A 25538-nucleotide genomic window follows, 5' to 3' on the forward strand; every position below is an offset into this window, starting at 1 on the left:
GACATTTAGATACGAATAATGCTACGTCCTTTTTCATACATGGCCACCAAAAGGTAGCACGAAGATCGAAATACATCTTATTCGCACCGGGATGAACGGAATACCGCGAATTGTGAGCTTCGTCGAGTATACAAGTACGAAGGTCATCGCGATTTGGAACCCACAAAAGATTGAGAAAGTACAAACGACCATCGGGTTTGGTTTCGAGTTGAAGTTCGGCTCCACATGACATTTCGTCGTACATGTTACCTTCTTCAACGGAGGTACGTTGAGCTTGGAAGATTCGAATTTGAAGATCGGTTTGAACGACAACGCTTAAAAGCAGAACGGATTTAACATTAACCTTTCGACTTAGGGCGTCGGTGACAATATTCGCTTTACCGGGATGGTAACGAATTTCGCAATCGTAATTACTAAGTAATTCGGCCCATCGTCGTTGTCTCATATTGAGATCTTTTCGGTCAAAAATGTGTTGAAGGCTTTTATGATCGGTAAAACCACACATTTCGTACCATAAAGGTAATGTTTCCATATTTTAAGAGCGAAAACAACGGCACCAAGTTCGAGATCATGAGTCGTGTAGTTGTTCTCGTTGACCTTAAGTTGCCTTGATGCGTGAGCGATGACTTGACCTCGTTGCATGAGGACACAACCAAGACCTTGATTAGAGGCATCGCAAAATACCACGAAATCGTCGTTTCCATCTGGAAGGGTTAAAATGGGAGCATTGCAAAGCATGTCCTTGAGAGTACAAAAGGCTTTTTCTTGCTTCGAACCCCAATCAAATGGTTTTCCTTTATGAGTGAGGGAGGTAAGAGGCAAAGAGATCTTGGAAAAGTTTCGAATGAAACGTCGATAATATCTGGCTAAACCGAGGAAGGATCGAATTTCCGTGGGAGTCGTTGGAGTTTTCCAATCCTTAACGGCCTCAATTTTAGCAGGATCAACATGAATACCTTTGTTGTTTACGATATGTCCCAAAAATTGAACTTGCTCGAGCCAAAATTCGCATTTGGAGAACTTGGTATAAAGTCGTTCGTTTCTAAGAAGTTCGAGAATGGAATGCAAATGATGCTCATGTTCGACTTCGGATTTGGAAAAGATAAGAATGTCATCAATAAATACAATAACGAATTTATCGAGGAATGGTTTGCAAACGCGGTTCATGAGGTTCATAAACACCGCGGGTGCATTTGTTAACCCGAAGGGCATAACCAAAATTCGAAATGTCCATATCGAGTACGGAAAGCGGTTTTTGGAATGTCTTCTTCGCGAACACGCAATCGATGATAACCTGATCGAAGATCGATTTTGGAGAAGCAAGTTGCGCCTTGAAGTTGGTCGAATATGTCATCGATTCGTGGCAAGGGATAACGATTTTTGATGGTGAGTTTGTTAAGTTCCCTATAATATGCACATACGAAACGAACCATCCTTCTTTTTCACGAAGAGAACAGGAGCGCCCCAAGGAGAAGAGCTAGGACGAATGAAACCTTTATTGGAAAGTTCTTCGAGTTGGTTCGATAATTGTTGCATTTCTGACAGGGCTAAACTGTAAGGAGCCTTGGCTACAGGCATCATGCCGGGCACAAGGATAATATTATCAAAATTAATTGCTTAAAGAAATTTTATGCATTAAAAAGTAAAATTTGGGTGTCTTCTGAATACACATCACATTTTAAGCAGCTGTAATTGTCAGAATAAAAGTTTGCATTAACAAATATTGAGGAACTTGATGAAAATTGAGTACCTTTTTGGTCACAAGGTAACGGGTCAGCCCAGAAATACTCAGCATCCAGTGCATCTTGAGCAGACATCCTCTTTAAAAGAAGATATAAAAAAAGATAATGAAAAAGAAAGAAAGTTAGATCACTAATTAAGCATCAACAAACCAAGATACATTAATAATCAATACAATTATGCCAAACCCTTTATCCATTTTCACGAATAACACGTTAAATATGATTACCAAAACAATATCACTACATTAATAATCTGAATTTTCAAATAAATAAACTGTAGATATTATGCATTAAAAAGACTTTGCACTTTGAACATGTTCAACCCATTTGATCCATTACCCTTTTTGATATAAAACACAACCCAAAACAACGATTACGTGTGACGGATCAAGAGCCAACATTTTCTCCAATAACTCAAGGGCATTACGATCAAAGCTGCATAAAGGAAAATTAACCAAAATAATGAACTTCAACTACAACTAAACAATTATATCGAAATATAAAAGAGCATGGAATGTGCTTAACTGTCTGAAAGCCTCTCTGACCCGCCTCTTCATCGGCCTACTTGGTTTAAACTTGTTGTACCAAGGGATTTTAGAAACTCCAGGCCAGTTAATCTCATCGGGTGATCCACAAAGTTCAAATATCTTGTTCAATTGTTCAGGCTGCAATATATAAAGACAAATAGAAGAAAAAAAAATGTTCCAATAAATAAAGAGAAGCAATAAGTTTATGATAAATGTAATAACATGGATAAGAGAACTAGGCCCAAAACGACAAAATTTTTAAATGACAAAGTAGCAAACTGCACGAAAGAAAAGCAAATTTTACATTTTTACCATCTAATTTGAACAAGTTTTTAAATCCAAGGATACGTTTGAGGCAGATTAATGATGAACCTAAATTAAAAATAAAACATAATTCAGAATTATATTGCATCACGTTATTAAATAGGCATTTACAATGTTTCAACACATACATCACTATACTTAAATATAAACTTTTGTGTGTGAGTTTTTGGTTGCGTTGTTGCAAATGAGCATTGCTTTGTATATATACTTTAGATGAAAGATTCAAGATAATCATAGTATCATAAATATTTTTTTAAGGTTTTAAAGAAAATCATTAATTCAAAGAGTTTAAAGGACTGCTACTACTGTGATCCTTCTATTTTATATACTTAGTCCTTATAACAATAATGATTTGCATTAAGAACTAAAAATTGATTTAAATACCGGTTCATTGAGTAGATATAGATAATTAATATAAACTTTTACAGTTCTGCTTACCACCATTACCCATTCCATCAAAACCAAAAGTTTGGATGTTGAAATCTTGTTCATGATTTGATTACTTGTAGACAGTATTGATTATTTACATAGAGCTATGCACGGTATTAAGATATCCTTTTTTGACACATACTTGCATGCATAGCACGCCATATATTTACACATGCGCACATTTATTGCAAATGGACGGGCAGAGCAATCATCCCATAGTTGGTCAATATATATTACATTTTACATTCTTAAGGAGCACACAAATCCATAATTAAATTAATAAAGGTTAGATTTTATCAACGGTTGGACACTATTTAAGGATCAGTGCATTGTAATAGTTGCTTAGGATCATGCCACATTGCCACCTCACGTTTAAGTTGAGCTCTTAAGAAAAAACCCATAAAACGCAACTATCCTATAATTTAGCATTTTATCCCTCTTCTGGGAGATACTTGTTGCATATCATGTATGTATGAAACTCTTAATACAGGTTCAAAATTAAACCATTAAACATATATTTCACTATATTTTAAAATTTGAACAAACTCGGACCTATTACTGTAACTTGAGACGTGGAATTTACTTTTACTGAGTTTTACACATCAAAACATAAGGAGACAGCAGTGCAAGTGTGGAACTACACTCTTAGAGAAAACACGAAAAAAAATAAACAATTAATCACATGACTAATGATAGGGTTTGAGAGATTAGATTGTGATTGATAGAATTTTGAGAAGAGAATGAGTAAAATGAATAACCAAACTATTGTATTAAGAAAACATAAAAGAAAAGTTACAAGGATAATCCAGGGCTACGTCCTCTCTCCATACATCGGAGCCCTAACAAACTTAACAAATTCAATCCTGCCCACTAACACGTCTTATTCCTATTACTTATACAACCTCTATATTACACTTTAGTCACTTGTATTAATTTCCCATTAACCCTCTCAAGAATACCTATATATCAACTCTCCCCCATAGCTCATTCCCATCAAAAATCTTCCGAAAACTATTCTATTAATGTGCTTGTGAAATGTGATCTACTTCACAGTTCACATCAAATAATCAAATATTAACAAACTTGTAACAACAATTTACTATAAACCCTAACAAACTCACCATCAACAATTTGTAAAACCTAAACGCTTCAATCAGTGCAATAACATGCAATCACGCATAATCTCGCAATTAATTCAAATAATACGAAGCAAATCAAATGTATAATAATAATAATAATAATAATAATAATAATAATAATAATAATAATAATGTTGATATTAGGGCTCGAAATTTAACCCATAGGTTCCTTCGCCAATTTGTTCAGATTTATCGAAGCAGTCTACGGTTCGAGAGCCACATGGCGGTGAGTCTTCAAGATTAAGCTTACCGTACGCCGCACCGGTCGTGTGTGTGTGTATGTTTTCCGGTCACCGGAGAACCGAATTTGCAGAAGGCTTGTGGTACGTGAACGTGATGATTAAACTAACTGACTGTGTATAGTTTTGTGTACTGGCAGTTATAATATTAGAAAAATGTTACATATAAATTTGAGATTTGTTTATGAAAAAACTTATCGAGACGAGCTTAAACGAGACTAAGCTTAAAATATGTTTGCTTAATAAATGAGCCTGTTGTTCACGAGTCGAGCTAGGGTGGTTTTGAGCTCGAGCTCGAAATTCAACGAGGCGGCTCGGCTAGGCTTGAGCTCGATTTTGAAGGTAAACGAGCTGAGCCATGACCTAAGCTGAGCTTGGGTCAAATTTGACTCGGTTTCAAAAATGAGTCAACTCAGCTTAGGTTGTTTCAAATCAAGTTTTTTTAGCTAGTTTTATTCTAGCTTTTATCGAACAAGGCAAGAGCTTTTGAAAAGCCATGCCCGAGCCAAAGCTTTACTTATCGAGCTTAAGCCAGCTTACGAGCCACATCGAGCTTATTAATTGAATAACAGGTTTTGTTTGTATATACCAGTTGAAGAAACGTGGATCTACTCACTGGTAGCAGATCTACTTTCCTCGGGTTTTGATTGTACTATTTCACCGATGGTTCTTCTAGATCTGTGTTCTTCCACCTACAAAATGAACAACGCCGTTAACTTACCCCTCAGAAAGGGACAGAGGGGTCCTCTTTGGGGTAACCCTCCGGCGTGAGAATAAGTATGTGTAGGAGAAGATAATAATGTATACGTCAGGGAATCTGGAGAGTATTGCTTAATAGCTGAATACTGTATGATTGTGTGACTGTGTGTTTTCTGTAACTGACTGTGAGTGAATGTAATTCAATATGATTGAATGTGATATCACTGCTTGTAACTGTCAATGATTGAGTATGAATGTGTCCATCAAAGTGGAGTTGATGCTGTATTTATAGTGCTAGGGTTTCCACTGATTGGGCTCAGCCTCGTTGGCCTCCTCCAATCGTACTGCGCCACGTGTCTTCTGGGACACCTGGCGCTTTCTCGTTGGTTGTAATCACGTGGTAGCACATGTGTCATGCTGAGTTGTCGACCTTTCATTTGGCAGCTGTCAACATCAGCATATTCTCATTCCTTAAAAAGATACCTTCTGGAAGGTTGTCTGACGTGCACAATCAAAGTTGCCCTAATCCTGATTTGGATAAGGACGAGGTTGACTATGTGCATGTGTGATATGCGCCCATCCTGAGGATGCGCGAGGTCTTCTCTTTATTCTCACGCGCAGATATTTCATACGCAGATGCGATACACACAAGCATGTAATACGCGTCACGTTCGGATGCCCCACGCGCAGCTGCGCCATGCGCAACTGTGATATGGGTGGGCATGTATGATGCGCGAGCATGTGATATGCGCCGCGCGCGGATGCGCCACGCACGATGTGATATGCATAAGCATATATGATGCGTGAGCATGTGATACGCGCGAGCATATGTGATGCATGAGCACATGTGATGCGTGAGCATATGTGATGCTTGAGCATATGTGATATGTGCAAGCATGTGATGCTTGAGCATAAGTTTTGGCTTTGTGCCTTGATAATATCTTTGATTTCTAATGTCTTGTATATATCTTGTGGGTTGACCCGCCCCGCTCGATGTTGAGGCGGGTACATACCTCTTCAAGCCCCCCCAGTCTAATGTGTGTCTTATCTCGCGCGAGCGCGGTAAGATAGATATTAGACTTACTGATTTGGTCTTTTAAAAGGGGTTTTGTCGTTTTCTTGGTTGTTTCCATCGTTGCGCGAAGTTCTATCCATTTGGTTGAAACGAAGGGTCCAAACACGTGGTTAGTTGGTGGTGACGTGTGCCGTAAACGTGTCAGACGTTTCGTGTGCTCGAGGTGCTACAGTTGCCTTTCATGTCCCCTCGCACAGCTGTCTTGAACACGTGTCGCGTTCGCATTGGTTAGCACCTGCGAGTGGGGGCGCGTCTCTGCTCCGTGGCAGGTCCGTTACGTTTTCATGTCCCCTCAAACAGTGTCAAGGACACGTGCCGCGACCACGTTGGCTTACAGCTGCGAGTGGGGGGCGCGTGAAATCCGATCAGTTGCCAAATTTCTCTCTCCTGGGCCTATAAAAGCAGGCCCTTAAGAAATTTTCTATCTTCATCTTCATTGTTGCAAATTTTCGAATTTCTGCCTTTCATATTCTGATTTGAGTGTATTCATCGTTTCGAATCCTCGATTATCTGCTGCTGTAGTTGTATGTCTGATAGTTCAGACTCCTCTAACCCCTCAATCACCTCTATTGCCTCTCGAAGACGCCGTGTGAAATCTGTGGTGATGTCGACATTGAAGCAAAAGGGCAAGGGGAAGAGGGTTGTTGAGACCACATCGGAGGAAGTAAGGAGGACCAAGGTGGTGAGGAGGTGGAATGAAATCCCCTGCAAATTGAGGCAGGCTGATCTTGACAGCCTTATCGCCTCTCAGGGCTTTCCCACCCTGTTTGGCTGCATGTTGCCTGAGGCCGGGCAATCGGCGGCGGACCCGCCTGCCGGTTATATATCCTTATATAGCCATTTTTTCACCCACTGCAACCTTCGTCTCCCGATGACAAGGTTTGTGGGTGCACTGCTGCAGTTCTATGGGATTCATATATCCCAAGTCCATCCTTTTGGACTTGTGCGCATGACTCACTTTGAGTTCATGTGCAAATCCCAGCGCGAGGAGCCTACCCCTCTGCGCTTTCAGTATTTTTACAAGCCCAAGATCCAAGACAATTGGTTCTCTTTTATTCCTCGCAGTCAGAAGGTGAAGTGCTCCACTGTTTCATTCAAGAGCCTTCATGACTGGTCTGAGAGGTTCTTCTACATTAGGGCTGGTGTGATACCCATCCGTATGACGATGCGCGCAATCGATTCTGCGCCCGCGGATGCGGATGTTATTAAGAACCCAACCGGCGCCTGGGTTAAGAAACTGACCGCCGAACCATCCCCCGCGAAGAAAATTCGCGAGGAGGCGCTGGTGGGGGTCGGCATGAGTAAGCTATGGGCCGACAGCGCGCTTGAGCCCGTTATCCAAGTCGACGGGTTGTGTAAGTTTATTTCATTGCTTTATTTCTTTTTCTGCGCGAACATAATTCTTTTGCTGATATCACTTGACTTGTTTTTGCGCAGTCACCAAGGATTATATCCACGCCGCTTATGATGATCAAGTGGAGGGTGGCTCCGTCGCGCTTGGCGCTGGGGAGGTTGGTTTCCCAGATCGCTTCGATGACATGTTCATCCCAGTGGATCTGGAATTTGACTTTGATAGCGACGCGCCTGGTAAGCCTTCGCACTTATGCTCATTCCTTTAGAATACCAAAATTTATTAACAGTTCTGTTGTTTGTATTTGCAGATGCGCTCGAAAACTACAAGCTGGAGCTCGCGGAAGAGGAGGAGGAGGAAGAGGAGGCGCCCGTACTGAAGCGCAAAGCTAAGGGGAAATCTGGCGCAGGGGGCAGTAAGAGACAGAAGAAAGATGACACTCCTGTCGCTCATCCCCATGCTCAAACGAAGGGACCTGAGGAAACCCAGGTGTTTACCACCAAGGTTTCTTTAGCTTCCCTTCCTGTGAAAGTGGGCAGACCTCCAGTCCACTTGAGGTATGGTGGCGTGCCCTCCTCCCTTCGCGCGGCTGAAGAGAGAAGCAGTGTCGCGCCTGCGAAAGGTATACTTTGCTTACCCATAATTCTGATTGAATTTTTATTACATCTTTTCGCATTTGAATGTTTGCAGGACCGGCGACGGTAGCAGATCAGCCTCAGGCGCAACAAGGTGCTGAGGCTGCGCCGGGGACTGCCTCGAAGTCCCCTGTTCTACCCTCAGAAAAGGGTAGAATGAACTTTATGGTGATGTTCGCCGCGCGAACAGAATTGCGCCAAGGTATGTTTTGCGCCATTGTCTTCTGAAGTTTTTGTTTTGATCTAAACCATTTTTTGTTGTTGATTTGTTCATAGGAGTTGTAGCTGGCGTACAAGCTGCTGGTGATACTCCTGGCGCCGTTGCCGGCGCCGCTGGTTCTGCTCCTGCTCCTGCTAGTGTTGAGTCTCCCCTTATTGGGATTACAAAGGAGCAGGAAACCGTATTGCGCGCCGAACTGGCGGCGTCGAGACCTCCCTCGCCTCCTCCTACACGCAGCCCTCCCCGCGAGACTGGTTTGGAGCCCTCCAGGTCGCAGGAGAAGAGGCCTATTGAAGAAGATGAGGAGGGTGAGGGGGCTGAAGCTGAAGACTCCTTGGGAGACCGCGCCGGCCCTGCGATGCCACAAGACTTCGCAGCGCACACTTCTGGTGGGGCTGGCGCTGACTTTTCTGCTTCATCCCCGCAGGTATGTTTTAATTTGTTGCTCCGCTGCGCGTACCTCCATATAAGTATGTTTTATGACTTAGAACATTTCTTGTGTTTTGCAGGAAGGTGACCACGTTTACCGCCCGAGATGGAATATTAATGAAGACAGTTCCTTCCAATCCATGGGCGTATGCGAGGACTTCTGGGCTCATGCCGTGCCTCCTACTGAAAGGAGGTATCAGGAGGGGCGCACCCGCGCTGACTTGCTCAACGATCACATTTTCGCTGGGTCGGCTTTCTTTGCTGCCTCCCAAGAGCTTCATCGTGATTATATTAAAGTTCGCGATGCTCTTGTGGCAGCCCAGCAAGAGGCTAAGGTGGCTGCCTGGAACCTTTCTGATGCTCGCGCACGAGCTGAGAAACTCCAGGCGGAGCTCAGCGAAAACCGAGCAAGTTCCAACACCGCCTTTATTAAGCGCGGGCATGAGCTCCAAGCTGCGCGGGAGAAGCAGCAGGTGGCGGAGGCTGAAGTTGCCAAGTACGCGCGGAGAGTGCGTGTCTTGGAACAGCAGGCGGAGGCGCGTGACCAAGCTATCGTCCAGAGTATCACTGAGAAATCATCACTGGAGAGCGAGGTTGCGCGCCTGAAGAAGTATTTGGCGGCCGCGCAGGCCGATAGAGTTGAGGCCCTGGCGACGGCAGCGTCTAGCCAGGAAGCACTTGATGCTGCGCAGGCGGAGAAAGAAGAAATTTTGGCGGCAGCAGCATCTGATAGAGAGGAGCTAAAAAAGACCAAGGAAACTGTGGAGTTATTAAACTCCCAGGTTCCTGCCCTCGAGACGTCTGTTGCTGGCCTTGCGCAGGATCGCCAATGGCTGGTGTCACAGGGCATGACTCGTTGCGCTTTGGCGATGAAATATTCTGGCGAGTTTCAGGCCCTTGTGATGGACTGCAATGCTGCCGCGCGCTTGGTGGGTCGAGCTGAAGGGTTTACGGATGGGTACGAATATGGTATGTTGAAGAAGAACCCATCCGAGTACCCTTACAAGAGCGACGCGGCCTGCGCGGACATGGCCGCGGTGGGGGAGAAGTATATGAGTACTCCCATCCCCATCCTTGTGCAGGTACCTTGACCTTAATGAGTTTTTCTTGATTAATTTTCCAAGTGTTTTGTACTCAATACTTTTCTATTGATTTGCAGATTGCTGCGCTTGCTGACCAGCCCGACCTCGGCGCACTAAAGAAGTTGCTCGATGAATGCGAGGGGGCTGGTGGCGATGATGGTGGCGCGGGGGATGTTGCCCCTGCCAGCGGTTCTGGCGCGGCGAAAGAATATGCTCCTGAGACCGTCGTGATAGAAGACTCCATTGAGGAGGAAGAACTTGACTATGGTCAGTTTGGAGATGAGGAGCGGGCCGCGCTAGATGCTGTGGGAGATGATGAGGGTGATGAAGTGGCTGACGTCGACGTGGAGACTTGAGAAGCCCTTCATCTTTCTAAATTTTTTTTTGTTTTTTGTTATACTTGTAATTTGTAACTCATCATACTTGTAAATTTCAATGCTATGGAATGAAATTTGTTTTTCCTTTTTCACTTCTTGCGCATTTCCATTCATCTCTTCATGTTTGCTTGTATAGATATAAGATATGCTTGCACGTTAAAATAAGAACAAGGTTGTAAGGAAATTATTTACTTAACCATAGTCCTATTTTGTAAGTGGTTTCGCAGTATCTTGTTTATGCTGACACGCGCGATGACTTTTCACTATTCCTTTTTTGCGCGTTTTTGTCGCGCGTTTTTTATATGGAATTGTGAGTTTTAGTCATTACATGTCAGCATGTGTTACTCAGATATCCACTATGATTCCGCGCGCGACCTCGACCTGAGACCTTAACAACTATGATTTGGCATGTACTTTGCCTTAGTTGTGTTTAGGGATTTTTATGATCAGGCTGCGCGGGATGTAAGATGGATGTTTGTGAGTGTTTTGAGCTAAGGCTCCTTGTTTTGGGCTAAGGCCCTGACGTTTTTAGAGTTAAGACTCGTTAACGTGTTTGAGCTAAGGCTCGTAGGTTTGGGCTAAAGCCCTGACGTTTTAGAGTTAAGACTCGTTAACGCGTTTGAGCTAAGGCTCGCGCATGTATGTTTTACTCCGTTTTATTTTGTTTTGAAGTCAATATAGTGTTGTCATATTGCTCCAAATTAATAAAGGAAGTGTGAAACATGTATGCAAAGGTAATAGAACAAATATTGAAAGATAGCGCGAATCATCATTCATGATGGCTTAAAAGCCTTGATTACATATTTGAATTTTTACATGAAGCATTTTCTAAGCTGTGCTGCGTTCCACGCGCGCGGTATCTTTTTTCCATTCAAATCTTTTAAAGTGTACGCGCCTTTCCCCAATTCTTCTAAGATTTGATAAGGTCCTTCCCAATTGGGGGACATTTTTCCTGGGGCTATTGCGCGGCTAGCTTCATTGTTTCGAAGGACAAAATCATTTTTCTTGAAGTGGCATTCTTTAACGCGCTGATTATAATATTTTTCCAGCTTTTTCTTGTATTTGGCTTCATTGATGATAGCCGCTTCTCTGCGCCCTTCAAGCAAGTTGAGGTCCAATTTTCTTTCGCGCTCGTTATCAGTCTTGCTCATCATGAGTACCCTATGGGATGGGCATCCAATTTCTGCTGGGATCATAGCCTCTGTCCCATAGGTTAGGCTGAACGGGGATTCGCCATTGCTAGTTTTGCTTAATGTCCTGTGCGCCCACAGGACATTAGGTAATTCTTCGACCCAAGAATGGGATTCTCCCTCCAACCTTTTCTTCAGCCCATTTAACAAACTTTGATTCGCGCGCTCTACTTGGCCATTCCCCTGAGGGTGGTAGACCGAAGTGAAGATTTGGTTGATGTGCTATTCTTTGAGCCAGCTGGATATCTTCCTGTCAGTGAATTGTTTGCCATTGTCGCTCACAATTTCCATAGGAAGGCCAAAACGGCAAATGATGTGGCTCCAGATAAATTGCTTCATCGCCTCAGCTGTGATTTTTGCTAGTGGCTTGGCCTCAACCCATTTTGTGAAATAGTCTACCGCCACTACCAAAAATTTCACTCGTCCTTGCGCTTGCGGCAGGGGCCCCACAATATCAATGGCCCATTTGTGGAAAGACCATGCGGAGGTCACTGGAATCAAGTTGTTCTTTGGCCGCGTGGTGTTTGGCGCGTAGCTCTGACATGCCTTGCATTTTTGGATTTCTTTTAGCGCATCCAAGTACATGCCTGGCCAATAGTAGCCTGAGCTCATTGCCTTGGCAACCACCATGCGCGGGCCAGCGTGTATTCCGCAGATTCCTTCGTGAATCTCCCTAATCACATAGCTTGCTTCTTCAGCATCCAGGCATTTCATGAGCGGTCCAAGATAAGAGCGTCGATATAATGTACCATCAAGTAGTTCATAGTTCTGCGCCTTGTGTCTTATCTTTCTCGCCTGTGCGCGATCGTCCGGTAACTTCCCCTCCTTCAGGAATTCCATTATTGGAGTTATCCAGGATGAAGGGGTTGTATGAATTACAAGGACAGATTGCGTTTGCACTGACGGGTTGCTCATCACTTCCACCCTGACATCTTTGCCAAAGTGATCAAAATTAGTTGATGCCATCTTACTCAACGCGTCAGCGGACTTGTTTTCGCTGCGCGGGATGTGTATGATTTTGAAGAAGTCAAACTGCTCAACGAGCTTTTTTGCCTGCTCTAGATATAGAGGCATGGTGTTCTCCTTGGCATCATAAAAGCCATTGACCTGTGCAGCTACCAAGTAAGAATCAACATGGGCCTCTAGCCTTTTAACTCCAAACTTGCGCGCAATGCGCAGACCAGCCAGCAGGGCTTCATACTCAGCCTCATTGTTGGTACTCTTGAAGTCCAACCTAATAGCATAAGTATATTCATGATTATCAGGGTCCACCAGTTTGAGGCCTGCGCCGGACCCTTCGCTGTTGGAGGCTCCATCAGTGAATAGCCTCCAAACATCTTCTTCATCATTTGCTCGCGGAGGGTCTACCTCGCGCTGAGCTTCTTCAATCTTTCCCTCTGGGATTTCCGTAATGAAATCCGCTAAAACTTGACCCTTTATTGCTGGACGGGGCTTATAGGTGATCGTGTGTTCACCCAATTCCAGCGCCCACTTTGTCAGCCTTCCGGAGAGCGCGGGGCGTCGCAAGACTTGCTGGATGTTGTAACCTGTCAGAACTTAAATAGGATGACCATTGAAGTATCTATGAAGCTTGCGTGACGCGTGTGTTAGTGACAAAACTAACTTTTCCATGATGGAATAGCGCGTCTCAGGGTCTGTCAGCACCCGACTCACATAGTATATTGGCGTTTGGATCCCCTTGCGATCCACCAATAATACTGCGCCGATGGCGCGGTCTCCAGCTGACAAGTACAATGTAAGGGTTTCGCCAGGAAGTGGAGCTGTGAGCGCGGGCAGCTTTATGAGACATTCTTTTATCTCACTGAAAGCTTGCTCAGCCTCAGGCGTCCACTTGAATTGGCTCTTCTTCAAGCAATTCCTCAAAGTGTTAACGAATGGAGTAGATTTGCTGGCGTGGTTCGCTAGGAACCTGTTGATTGACACCAATCTACCATTCAGCTTCTGAACCTCTTTCATGGTGGATGGTGAAGGCATGTCAAGGATGGCTTCCACCTTTTCAGGGTTCACCTTGAAACCATCCTTAGTGACCATTACACCAAGAAATTTCCCCTCTTCCGCGCCGAAAGTACATTTGCTCGGGTTGAGCTTCATGTTGACTTCCGATAAGCGCTGAAGAGTTTCCTCGATGTCTTTGAGCATTTGTGTCTCCTCCCTGCTCTTGATCACCAAATCATCAACGTAGACTTCTAGATTTCTTCCGATTTGTTCAGTGAAAACCAAATCCATAAGTCTCTGATAAGTGGCGCCCGCATTCTTTAAACCAAAGGGCATTTTTGTGTAACAAAAAACACCCTTGTCGGTTCTGAAGGCAGTCTTGTCTTCGTCTTGTGGCGCCATTTGAATCTGGTGATAGCCTTTGTAGGCATCCAGGAAACATTTGAGCTTGAATGGCGCCACGGAATCCACCTTTGCGTCGATGTTTGGGAGGGGGTAACAGTCTTTCGGACATGCTTTGTTGAGGTCCTTGAAGTCAATACACATCCTCCATGACCCGTTGCTTTTCTTTACCATCACAGGATTGGCTACCCACGTCTGGTATCGGATCGGGCGGATGATGTTTGCGCGCAACAGGTCCTCAACTTGCTCATTCATGGCCTTCGCCTTTTCATCCCCCATGATTCTCTTTTTCTGAGCAATTGGCTCCACCGACTTGAACGTGTTAAGAGAATGTTGCGCCAAGTCTCGCGGGACCCCAGTCATATCGGAGTGTTGCCACGCGAAGACCGACGTGTATTTTGTGAGCAACCTTTTCATTCTCAATCTCGTTTCGTCTGAAATGGTAGCGCCAATTGTGACCGTTTGCTCTGGGAATTTTGGGTTTAAAATCCACTTCTCTGGCGCATTGTCCGCCATTGGAAGTTTCATTCTCCCTTCCCGCGGCGTACTTGTCACTGCGCACAAATGATCGCGGTAAACAAATGTTACGCCTGTTGGTGTAGGGAACCCCAATGCGCCGTGCGCTGGCGACGGTATAGCATTAAATTGGGCAATCGTTCCCCTACCCAGGATCATATTGTGGCATGACGTGGTGGGCAAGACCAAGAAGTTGACAACTTCGGCTCGCTTGTGCTCATCATCCCCCATAGTTAGTTCAAACTGAATCTGACCAAGGGGATGGATGATTTCATTTGAAACACCACAGATTGGTGCGTTCACAATTTCGAGCCGCGCTTGGTCTGCCGGGTCTAACTTTCTGAAATACTGCTCATACATAATGTCAGATTCACTTCCAGTGTCCACCAGGACTTTTGACACTTCGTAATGAGCAATGTGTGTGGTGATGACGAGAGGACTTCTTATTGAAGGGCCTCCCCTGATTCTTGGGAAGATAACTTGCTGCTCGCGCCAATCTCCGTTGATTTGCGCGCTTCTCTTTTTTGACGTCTGCCCTTGTCGTCCCCCCTCAGCCACACAGATTCTTTTGTATTTCTTGCTGGCAGAGGCTCCTTCCGGTTGCTCATCTTCTATTCTTGGGTTTTTCACCAAGTGAGCCAGCCTGCCTGACTTTACATCCTTTTCGATCGCATCCTTTAAATGATGGCATGCGTCGGTGTTGTGGCCCGGGGACTTGTGAAATTCACAATATTTGCCACTGTTTTGCGGCCCCTTGTAGTGTAGTTGCTTGGGGGGCTTGAATTGGACATTCTCAGTACTTAACACCTGTGAAGGTGTTTTAGTGAGGGAAGTCCATATTCTTGGCAGGGGTCTGCTAGGATCTCTGCCGCCCTCCCTCTTGTCACTCTCCCCGCGTCTACGAACATCTTTTTGGGGCTGGGGTGAGCTTGGTTGCGCTTGCTTTTCTGCGGAAGAAAAACTTGTTGGCTGCAACCTGGACCATACAGAGTTCTGTTTGGCCCTCTTCTCTTTGCTGCGCGGTGATTCAGCCTGATGCGCTCTTTCTCTTGCCCTATCTTGGGCAATCTGTTTTTCATTTCTCGCGAAGACTCGCGATGCTTCCATTAGTTTTGCCCAAGTGGTGGGCATACCATCTTTGCTTACGAGAGCTCGGCGGAGTTGATCACTGCGCGCGCCTTGAATAAAGGCCATGCGCAGGAGCTGCTCAGTTATACCCCCGATTGCCAGGGACTCCTGATTGAAACGAGTGATGTAGTCTTCAATCATTTCATCATTTCTGCGCACGCAGTGCATGATGTCATCAGGATTGCGCGTGTGTCTGCGCTGCTGTACGAAGTGGGCTTGGAATTTTTCCAATAGTTCCTCAAACCCATCAATTTGCCCAGTCGGCAAGCTCTCGAACCAGACCCGCGCCACGCCCGTAAGGCAGCGGGCAAACATGTGACACCATGTTGGCATCGTCCAGCTCTCTAGGTTTCCTGTGTTATAGAAACCTTGCAAAAAGTCATATGGATCTGTTGTGCCATCATATTTGCCCAGACCACTTGGCATCTTGGTCTTGTGCTGGATGGGGGCCTTAGCGATGCGCTCAGTAAATTTTGAGTGCTTCACTAAGATGGCCGGCCTGTACGGCGTGGTTACGTCTACTTGCCCCCTCACTGGCGGGCTGTACGGCATGTGCAGATCCAGATCTGCTCTGGCTGCAGGCGCCATGTTCACAGGCGCGCGGAGTTGTGAGCCTCCTGTATGAGTATCTCGCGTCTTCCTCATGCTATGCACTTCTTCATCACTGAACTCAGTGTGTGCAGTGTGAACAGAATGTCCTTCTTCCGGCGCGCGCGGCCTTTTTGTAGTCTGCTTATCAAACGCTTGCCTTTGTGTTATGTCGGCTAGGTATTTCTGCTTGACCATCTCATTATACTTGTCCATTAGACGCCGCTGCTCGCTTATGAGCCATTCTTTCGGATCATTCGCTTCATCTTCTGGACCCACTGGTCCTTTTTGTTTTGCGCCGGCAAGATTGTGTAACGTGAGATCGTCTGGAGGAGTTTCAGTCTGTCCGTGAGGAGTTGTGATGAAGGGACGGTTACTGGTGGGGCGCGTAGAATCACGCGGCCCCCTCAGGAACTGCTGTCCCTCATTAACATCCCCACGTTCAATATCCTCCAGAACTTGATCAACGTTATGAACGCCAGAAACCATGGTGATTGATTTTTTTTTTTTGTAGATCTGATGAGATCTGATTGCCGTTTGTAACAGTGGATGGCGCCAATGAAGAAACGTGGATCTACTCACTGGTAGCAGATCTACTTTCCTCGGGTTTTGATTGTACTATTTCACCGATGGTTCTTCTAGATCTGTGTTCTTCCACCTACAAAATGAACAACGCCGTTAACTTACCCCTCAGAAAGGGACAGAGGGGTCCTCTTTGGGGTAACCCTCCGGCGTGAGAATAAGTATGTGTAGGAGAAGATAATAATGTATACGTCAGGGAATCTGGAGAGTATTGCTTAATAGCTGAATACTGTATGATTGTGTGACTGTGTGTTTTCTGTAACTGACTGTGAGTGAATGTAATTCAATATGATTGAATGTGATATCACTGCTTGTAACTGTCAATGATTGAGTATGAATGTGTCCATCAAAGTGGAGTTGATGCTGTATTTATAGTGCTAGGGTTTCCACTGATTGGGCTCAGCCTCGTTGGTCTCCTCCAATCGTACTGCGCCACGTGTCTTCTGGGACACCTGGCGCTTTCTCGTTGGTTGTAATCACGTGGTAGCACATGTGTCATGCTGAGTTGTCGACCTTTCATTTGGCAGCTGTCAACATCAGCATATTCTCATTCCTTAAAAAGATACCTTCTGGAAGGTTGTCTGACGTGCACAATCAAAGTTGCCCTAATCCTGATTTGGATAAGGACGAGGTTGACTATGTGCATGTGTGATATGCGCCCATCCTGAGGATGCGCGAGGTCTTCTCTTTATTCTCACGCGCAGATATTTCATGCGCAGATGCGATACGCACAAGCATGTAATACGCGTCACGCGCGGATGCCCCACGCGCAGCTGCGCCATGCGCAACTGTGATATGGGTGGGCATGTATGATGCGCGAGCATGTGATATGCGCCGCGCGCGGATGCGCCACGCACGATGTGATATGCATAAGCATATATGATGCGTGAGCATGTGATACGCGCGAGCATATGTGATGCATGAGCACATGTGATGCGTGAGCATATGTGATGCTTGAGCATATGTGATATGTGCAAGCATGTGATGCTTGAGCATAAGTTTTGGCTTTGTGCCTTGATAATATCTTTGATTTCTAATGTCTTGTATATATCTTGTGGGTTGACCCGCCCCGCTCGATGTTGAGGCGGGTACATACCTCTTCACCAGTGTTGTAAAAATCGCTAGTCGGGTAGTGTGGACTAATGATTAATCAACAATTATTGTGAATTCATCAATGAGTAATTGGCGCCTCGTATGGACTTTTACAATGTTGATATATACACATTTTGAATGTAAAAATATATTAATTAATAAATAGCAATGAGGCATGTCAGTGGGGTCTGTGGCCCATTGGCAAAGCCAAACCTTTAAAACACTAAGAGGTTAGGAGGTCTTGAGTTTAAGTCTCAAATATAACTAAAATTTGTCGTTAAAAAAAAGTCGAGCTAGAGTTTGAAAAATTACTCATTAGCAGAGCTCGAACTTTAGAATAGAGATCGAAATGAGCCGAGCTCGCTCGTTTGCAACCCTCGTATGACATGACTTTGACTGATAGATTGTTTATTCAATATGACGCGTGAAGTTCATGCAAACGTACATTCAGCCAGAAGGCTTCGGATATAACTTGCGTTATAATGGATTGACGGGGATGTGTTGTGTAGAAATTATATAGCTGAATAACCTAATGGGTACGGATATGCAGGGTGATTATGTGTATCACACAAGCAAATGCTAATCGTAAACTTTAAATAAAAGTTGTCACATGAAGTGCAAAGTGTTAAATAGGGTGATCGATTGATGATAAAATATAATACTAGGATAGAGCTCGTGTGATATACGGGTGGTTAAAAAAAATATAACAAAAAAAATTAAATTTAATAATATAGTTTATAGCATACCTTATGGATTAATAAATATCAAATAAGATATAAATAATGACAAACAAAATTTTACAATTCATAAATCTCTAAAAACCTCTTTAAATACAATATTGGATAGTGATCTATGTGATTAGGAGAAATGGTAAGATCATTATATTTAAACATATTCAAAGGTTAACTTGTAACATACTATTATGATATTTAACGAAATTGTATATATATTCATTCGCCTATAATATTTCTATAACTTATTTATTGGAATTTCCAAATAAAGCATAATTGATTGGCTTGATAAAATAGTAAACTATTCACATGGCATCTACATGACATCCTATGTGAAGACCATAGAATGATATTATGTGAAAAAATCATCTTGCTTTAATAGTATAATTAGATTAGATTAGATTTATTAGACTATCATATTTATAAATGTACAAAGTTGTCAACTGAATTGTAAAGTGTAAAGTGTCGTGTGAAAAGAAATTTAACCTAGTTATTAATAGCTAGTTTAGGCCGTCTTGATTCAACAGTCATGTGGTAGAAATTTTGTAATGACGGGATTTATGAATTATTAAAATTTTTATGTTTTGGCAAATATGAGATATGAGGCACACTTAAAACATATGGTTCGTGTGGCCAAGACCCGAGACGAATGCACATGCATCATGTAGATGAGAAATGATGTGTTTATAATAATAAGAAATAGCTTTTGATTACCAAATTCACACATAAATACATTGGTATGGGTATAGGTTTAATCTCTAAAACACTAACATGTAATATTGTAATAACATGCCAACAAGCTACAAAAAATATAACAAGAACATTTCTACATAATCCAGGCAATGATATAAAGTGAAACCAGATTATTACTCGCCACACTATTGTAGTTGAGTTCATTCAATTTATGGGGAAATTAAATAAAGGTAATGATTTCAATTTAATAGTATTGTTTTTTAATTATAAAATAACATTAAGAAGTTAACTTATTCAAAAGAAGATATGTTAATAATCAGAGTAATGATGAATTAAAATATAAAATAACATACGGATATATAAAGTCCTTGCACCTATCATACTCTTTTGCCAAATTAGAAATAAATAATCTACCTTTTATCTATTGGTCGATAATAATTTTATCTAAAACTCATTATGAACGGTCCAACATTTCAACTATTTTTGTCTCAATGGTCCTCCATTAAAAAACTCTTAACGCCGTTACGTTTTTTTCCGAGTTTCAAACCGTTATTTTAGGACTTTTGATCGGAAGAAGGATACAAATCAACTAATGTAAAAGTTATCTCGAAACACTGATCTAAAGGCATAATGGCAAATTATGTTACTTCTAAATTACATCTAAATTCTTAAATAACTTCATCTCATACCTAATGATTGAACTTGGAACTTTATAAGCCTCTGTCAGAGCCAACTATCCAAATAATCTTGGACTTATGATAGGTTACCAACCAAACTCATTACTAAATTGTTTCTTTTTCACTATTCGTCAAATTTGTTACCTAATCGATTTGGTTCTTCTCTTTTCATCTCTCTACATAGTCCCCAGAGCACCTCCGGTCACAGCTCCATGCCTTCGGCACAACCATCGCCTACTCTCGTCCGAGAAGTGACATACCTTCCCTCTCTTTAAAAGACCAAGTAATTTATTTAACACATCAAGATTTAGGAAAACGATAAAATAAAAAGTAACATAATAATAAATGTGATTTAGGCTCATAACATATAATAAAGGAATAAAGTAGAAGTTTGAAGTGTTTTGTTGCTTTTGTAAAGTGGAAGATATGTGAATTGTTTAACTAATATTTCTTTTATCTATCTATTTTTATTAAAGCAACCTATTATTAACACATGTATCCACGTATGATTCTATACAGGCATAATCAAATGTGTGCAAATAAACCGGTTAATCGAACCGAAACTCACTGGTTTAAAACCAATTATGTAGAAATCGATTGAAACCCTAAGTTCGGAACCGGTTTGTAAATTTCTCCACCAAAACTGGTTCCAAACCGGTTAACGGAACCGAAACATGGCAAAACCAGGCCAAAACCGGTTAAAACCTGAACCAAAACTGATCATAAACCAGTTTTGAACTTTGATGACCAAACCGAACCGGTTTCAACCCCAACCGGTTTTTTTGAGTTTTAAACCGGTTCGTGCACCTCTACGCATAATGTAAAGACTGTCGTATAACGACTATTAATTAACAATGTTTTGTAGGTTTATTGTTTATTGTATATTATATATTAATAATTTATTAAATACTGTATTTTCATAAATTACCTGTATAATATATGGGTCAGCAACCCGTGTACATATAGATTAAGGATAACAGGATAAGTTCTATCCCAATAATATTATCATGAAAATGATGAACAGACCAAACCCACTTCCCGTAAAACGCACTTCATCCATCCTCATCATAAACCCCACACACACCAAACATTCTCCTTTTATTCATTCCAATTCCATATTCTCCTAATTTTTTTGTGTTATATGATGCCAGTTTCAGACATAATAGTTAATAATTTAACAATATTGTACATAACACTGATAGTTTTTATCAAGTGTTACGCGTACCTAACCGGGCGGTGCTATGGTGGGGCCGCGGTGTTGGTTCTGTCCACGACGGTGGTCGGGGTTTTGTTGGTGGTCACGTTGACGTGGGACGTGTCGCGAAAGTAGGAATGGCAACGGGGCGGGTTTGGGGCGGGTTTTGCTTAACCCGAACCCGAACCCGAAACCAAAAACCATCCCCGTACCCGCCCCATTACCCGTCGGGTTTAATTCGGGGATTCCCCGTTTGGTTTTTTGTACCCCCCGACCCGCCCCGTCCCCGAACCCGAAAACCCGAAACCGATCCGACCCGACCCGAAATTGGTTCATCACATAACTGAACATTTATCGAAATAAACTTCTACATCACACACATGAAAGCTGAAACAATGTGTTACAAAGGAAATAAAACCAAGTCTACATGGCCGAAAAATCATGCCAAATACACAAACTACAAACTTGCGACCAAATCTAAATACCAAATCAAACCAAATCATCCAAAGTCGTCGTGCCACTTTCTTTACATTTAAAGTTTTAAACTAACTTTATATTAGACTTGTACAATATATATGCTTTACCTCATGATTCGGCTTTGCAAGTTCCAAGAGTCATCTATAAAGTGTGCAGTGACGGCCATAAACCCTTTTCTTTGATGGTTAGCTGTCCACATATCAGTAGTTATTGCCACTCTACTTGTGATCCTCCCTAATAGTTTCTTAGTTTTCACCCTTTCATATTCATAAATTTTTAAAATGTCGCTCTTGATGGTATTTCGACTCGGAACCTTAAACAAAGGTTGAAGACCTTGAACAAACTTTCTAAAACCATGATGGTCCACCGTTGTAAGAGGATACTCGTGCACAATAATCATCTCCGCGAGATCTCTCCTTGAGTTGTCTGGATTAAACGTGTAGTTGGAGAGATATGATGAACTACCATCAACTTTCTTTTGCTCCATAATCAAGATGCTTTGTCGTATATCTTTAACAGTTCGTCTTGGACAACGTTCAAAATGATCTCGTAAATGCGATGTGCCGTTTTTGCTTGAACCTCCTACCTTTTTCTTACAATAGTTACATTCCGCCTTATCTTCACCGTTCACTTTCATTAATTTAAAATGGTTCCACACGGCAGATCTTTTCCTTTTACCACCGACATTTTGACCATCTTCAAAAGTATCATCAAGGTTAGACTCATCGTGGGTAGTAAAGTTAGTTGGTGGTGGTTCATTAGAATCATGTACCTCTTCACTGCTTCCTTGAGGAGTAGAATAAGTAGGAGTGTTTGAAGCAACGGGAGTAGGAGTACAAGTGTCTGAAGCAAATTTATCACCTTGTGATGCCATATAGTTGTAAAAACCTACAAAGAAGAAGTTTGAAATAAACCAATTAAATCATTGTGTAATATCAATTACATCAACCCACTACAAACGAATTTTCATAGCCCAACTCCTGTTCAAACTGAAGCCATTCTATTTTTCAAATTGACTATTCTGGGTAATTTTGACCAAAACCTTAGTAATATGCTTATGAAGTCTATGGTTTGTATAATACAACTGTTTCTTAAATCCCGAGGGTCTTTATGATGGTTTACGCAACAAACTATTGTTCTTATGGAGTTTGATTCATATTTTACACCAAGGACAACTTCAAGGTACAATAACTCAAACACTCAGAGTCCAAACATTAATAAACAGAACAATCATAATCACAGTCCAAAGACTGATTAACAAATCACTCATCAATTATCATGGAAAGAGGAAACCCCTAAAACAAATTAGATTCCCCAAATCAATTATCATGTCAATCATCAATCGCATAGAGAACGGTGTATCATACGATATGCAACAACAACAAAATTAGGTCAATTTCAAATGAAAAACCCTAAAAAAGGAGAAAACATAGAGGAACAGTTAATTTAATGGAAAAAGAAAAAAGGCCATGAGTAGTAATAGTGGGGAAGAAAAGAATGGTGTGTGTGTGTGATTAAAGAGTGAGATTACATACTTCGGCTGGGATCAAAACGAGGAGGAGGAGGAGGGTGGTCCGGTGGTGCAGACGGCGATTGAGTGGATGGTGATGGTGGCGGAAGAGTAACAGCAGCAGGGGCTGGATTGCCGGAGTCTGGATTGCCGGAGTCTGGAGTAACAGCAGCAGGGGCGGCGAAGCAGATATGAATCGGGGGCGGACTGGCGGAGTCTGGATGTCTGGATGTAGGTTTTTAATATATATATATATATTATTTATATTTATATTTATATATTATATCGGGGCGGGTCGGGGCGGGGGTACCTGAACCCAAACCCGAACCCGAAACAATCCCCGAAACAATCTCCGAAACCCGACCCGAAACCGAAAAAACAAAACCCGACCCGACCCGAAATAAGCCGGTTTTCGGGTTTCCCCGTCGGATTCGGGGATTTTTGCCATCCCTACGCGAAAGGTTGCTACGTGCGCGAGGGTCAACGGTCGAGGTGGTGGAAATATTTTTGTGTATCGATAATTGTTAATTTGTTATTTATCGTTTGTACAAGGGACAACGTTATATTTACATAATACCACCTCTAACTTTGTTTTGAATATATTACGTGTAATAGGTGATGATTGGCGCATGAGATGTGCCGAGGGGGCATATGTTGGCATGGGGTTGCGGTTAAGTCGCCGGCGTCACATGTCCGGTTCAGGCTTCCACAACGGCGCGCCGTGAACCAGGAATGATGACGTAAGCGGGGATAATGGTTAAGGCTGAAATGATGTGAATAACTTTCGTGTGATTTGATAATAATTTTTGTGTCATATTTTTATTTAAACTTTTTGTAATGACTGAGAATATACTGTATAGTTATAGTTGTATATTATATACCGGAAATATTTCGATTGATATATTATTCATTAGTTTTTTTTATCATGCAACCTTGTACAATAGCGTTAACCATTAGTTTGGAGCGGTTAATTTTGGTTAACTGAGAAGGTACACACAAAAGAAAAAAGAAATGATAACTTATTGAATTTCGGCTAACTCGATTATTAGTTGATTTCGGTTCGGTTGTGTTATTTTTAAGTTCGGTTTTGATTAACGGTTCAGTCATTGCTCATTTGTAAACACCATCAGTTTGGTTCGGTTAATTTCAGTTAACCGAGAATGTATGCAAAAGGAGAAGAAAACAAAAAAACAATAAGTGATTGATTTTCAGCTAACTCAGCTTTTAGTTTATTTTGGTTCGGTTGTGTTAATTTTAAGTTCGATTATTAATGGTTCAGTTAGTGCTCATCCCTCGAATAGTCGAATATGGTGAAACAAAAAATGATGGATCAAATTGAGAACACAGTCTAGTTCACAAAGCCCACCACTTTTCAACATAAGAACCAGGCCATGTCACCTAATTCAAAAGCCGGCCCATCATAGAATGGGCTTTACACACCTATTGGCGGAGGTACACAAACCGGTTTAATTCCCAAAACCGGTTCGGGTTGAAACCATTTTGATTTAGTCAATAAAAGTCAAAATCAGTTTATGATCTGTTTCAGTTCGGGTTTTGACAAGTTTTTGTCAGTTTTGCCCGGTTTCATTTCGGTGGATAAAACTACAAACCAATTCCGAACATGCGGTTACAATCCATTCCAAACCGGTTTCTACATAATCAGTTTCAAACCGGTTCGGTTTAGATTCGATTTTCGAGTCAGTTCAGTTAACCGGTTCTTTTGCCTAACTCTACCTATTAGACACATGGCGTCGCATGCTCCAACAATGAATGTTTGTTGATATTGGGCTAGCTCACTTAATAGAGACATATGCCTTTAAGAGATGACGTTTCATATTCAAGCCTGAGCTTGTCGTTAAAAAAAAAACAATAAATACTTTACTTGATATTTATTTTCTCGGGTATTTCATTTAAATTACCTGCGCATTTTTAACTATAAAAGCTACATATATTTTAATGTTGTTTCATTATTGTGAAATTCACATATGAATACTAGAAATAGGGTGTAGTTTTGAAGAAAAAAAAAGTTTATTAAACAATAGCAAGTTTCATAATCGTACAATTTAAATAAAGTCGGAAAAAAACAGTCACAAATTCTAAAGAAAAAAACATAACGTATTTATATTAGAAAAAAGACAGAATTACAAATTTTGTCCTTTAAAATAAGACGAATTACGGTTCGTGTCCTTTTCTAAGTTTCCTTGCAGGCGGTGTACTTTAAACTTTTTTTCCTACAAGTTTTGTCCTTTACGCTAACTGGGTTAGAAAAAGTCAGTTAAATGCCCTCACGTGAGACGCATGTGAGGGCATTTTTGTCTTTTCGTCAACCTGCAACTTCTTCTTCCTCTTTTCTTCTTCCCCCCTATCTCTCCTCTCATGTGCATCCACCATCACCACCCACCTTCTTCTTTCAACATCCAAAACCCCACCACCACCTGTTGCCGATTGCCACCACTACCCACCACCTACCGCCGCCACCATCACCTTCAATCTCACCCACAAAATCAAACCATCATCATCCCAATCCAAATTC

At 42.2% G+C, this 25538-nt stretch overlaps 1 protein-coding gene across 1 annotated transcript; it reads left to right on the plus strand.

The window, feature by feature from the left end:
* Positions 1-4381: 4381 nt before the first annotated feature.
* LOC143564556 (uncharacterized) lies at positions 4382-23741 on the plus strand. Its single transcript, XM_077051796.1, has 3 exons — positions 4382-4387; positions 20848-21149; positions 23627-23741. Exons 1-3 carry the CDS (start codon positions 4382-4384, stop codon positions 23739-23741), a joined length of 423 nt encoding a protein of 140 aa, XP_076907911.1.
* Positions 23742-25538: the final 1797 nt, after the last annotated feature.

The sequence above is a fragment of the Bidens hawaiensis genome, unplaced genomic scaffold (genome assembly GCF_021521415.1).
Source record: "Bidens hawaiensis isolate Kalapana, Puna unplaced genomic scaffold, B.hawaiensis_p1.1 tig00022014_1, whole genome shotgun sequence".
Classification (NCBI taxonomy): domain Eukaryota; kingdom Viridiplantae; phylum Streptophyta; class Magnoliopsida; order Asterales; family Asteraceae; genus Bidens; species Bidens hawaiensis.

Excerpts from the sequence above, each read along its gene's own strand:
- LOC143564556 (XM_077051796.1), top strand. Across the intron at positions 21,150-23,626 it reads ACGTGGGACGTGTCGCGAAA|ATTGGCGCATGAGATGTGCC; the intron begins GTAGGAATGGCA and ends TAATAGGTGATG.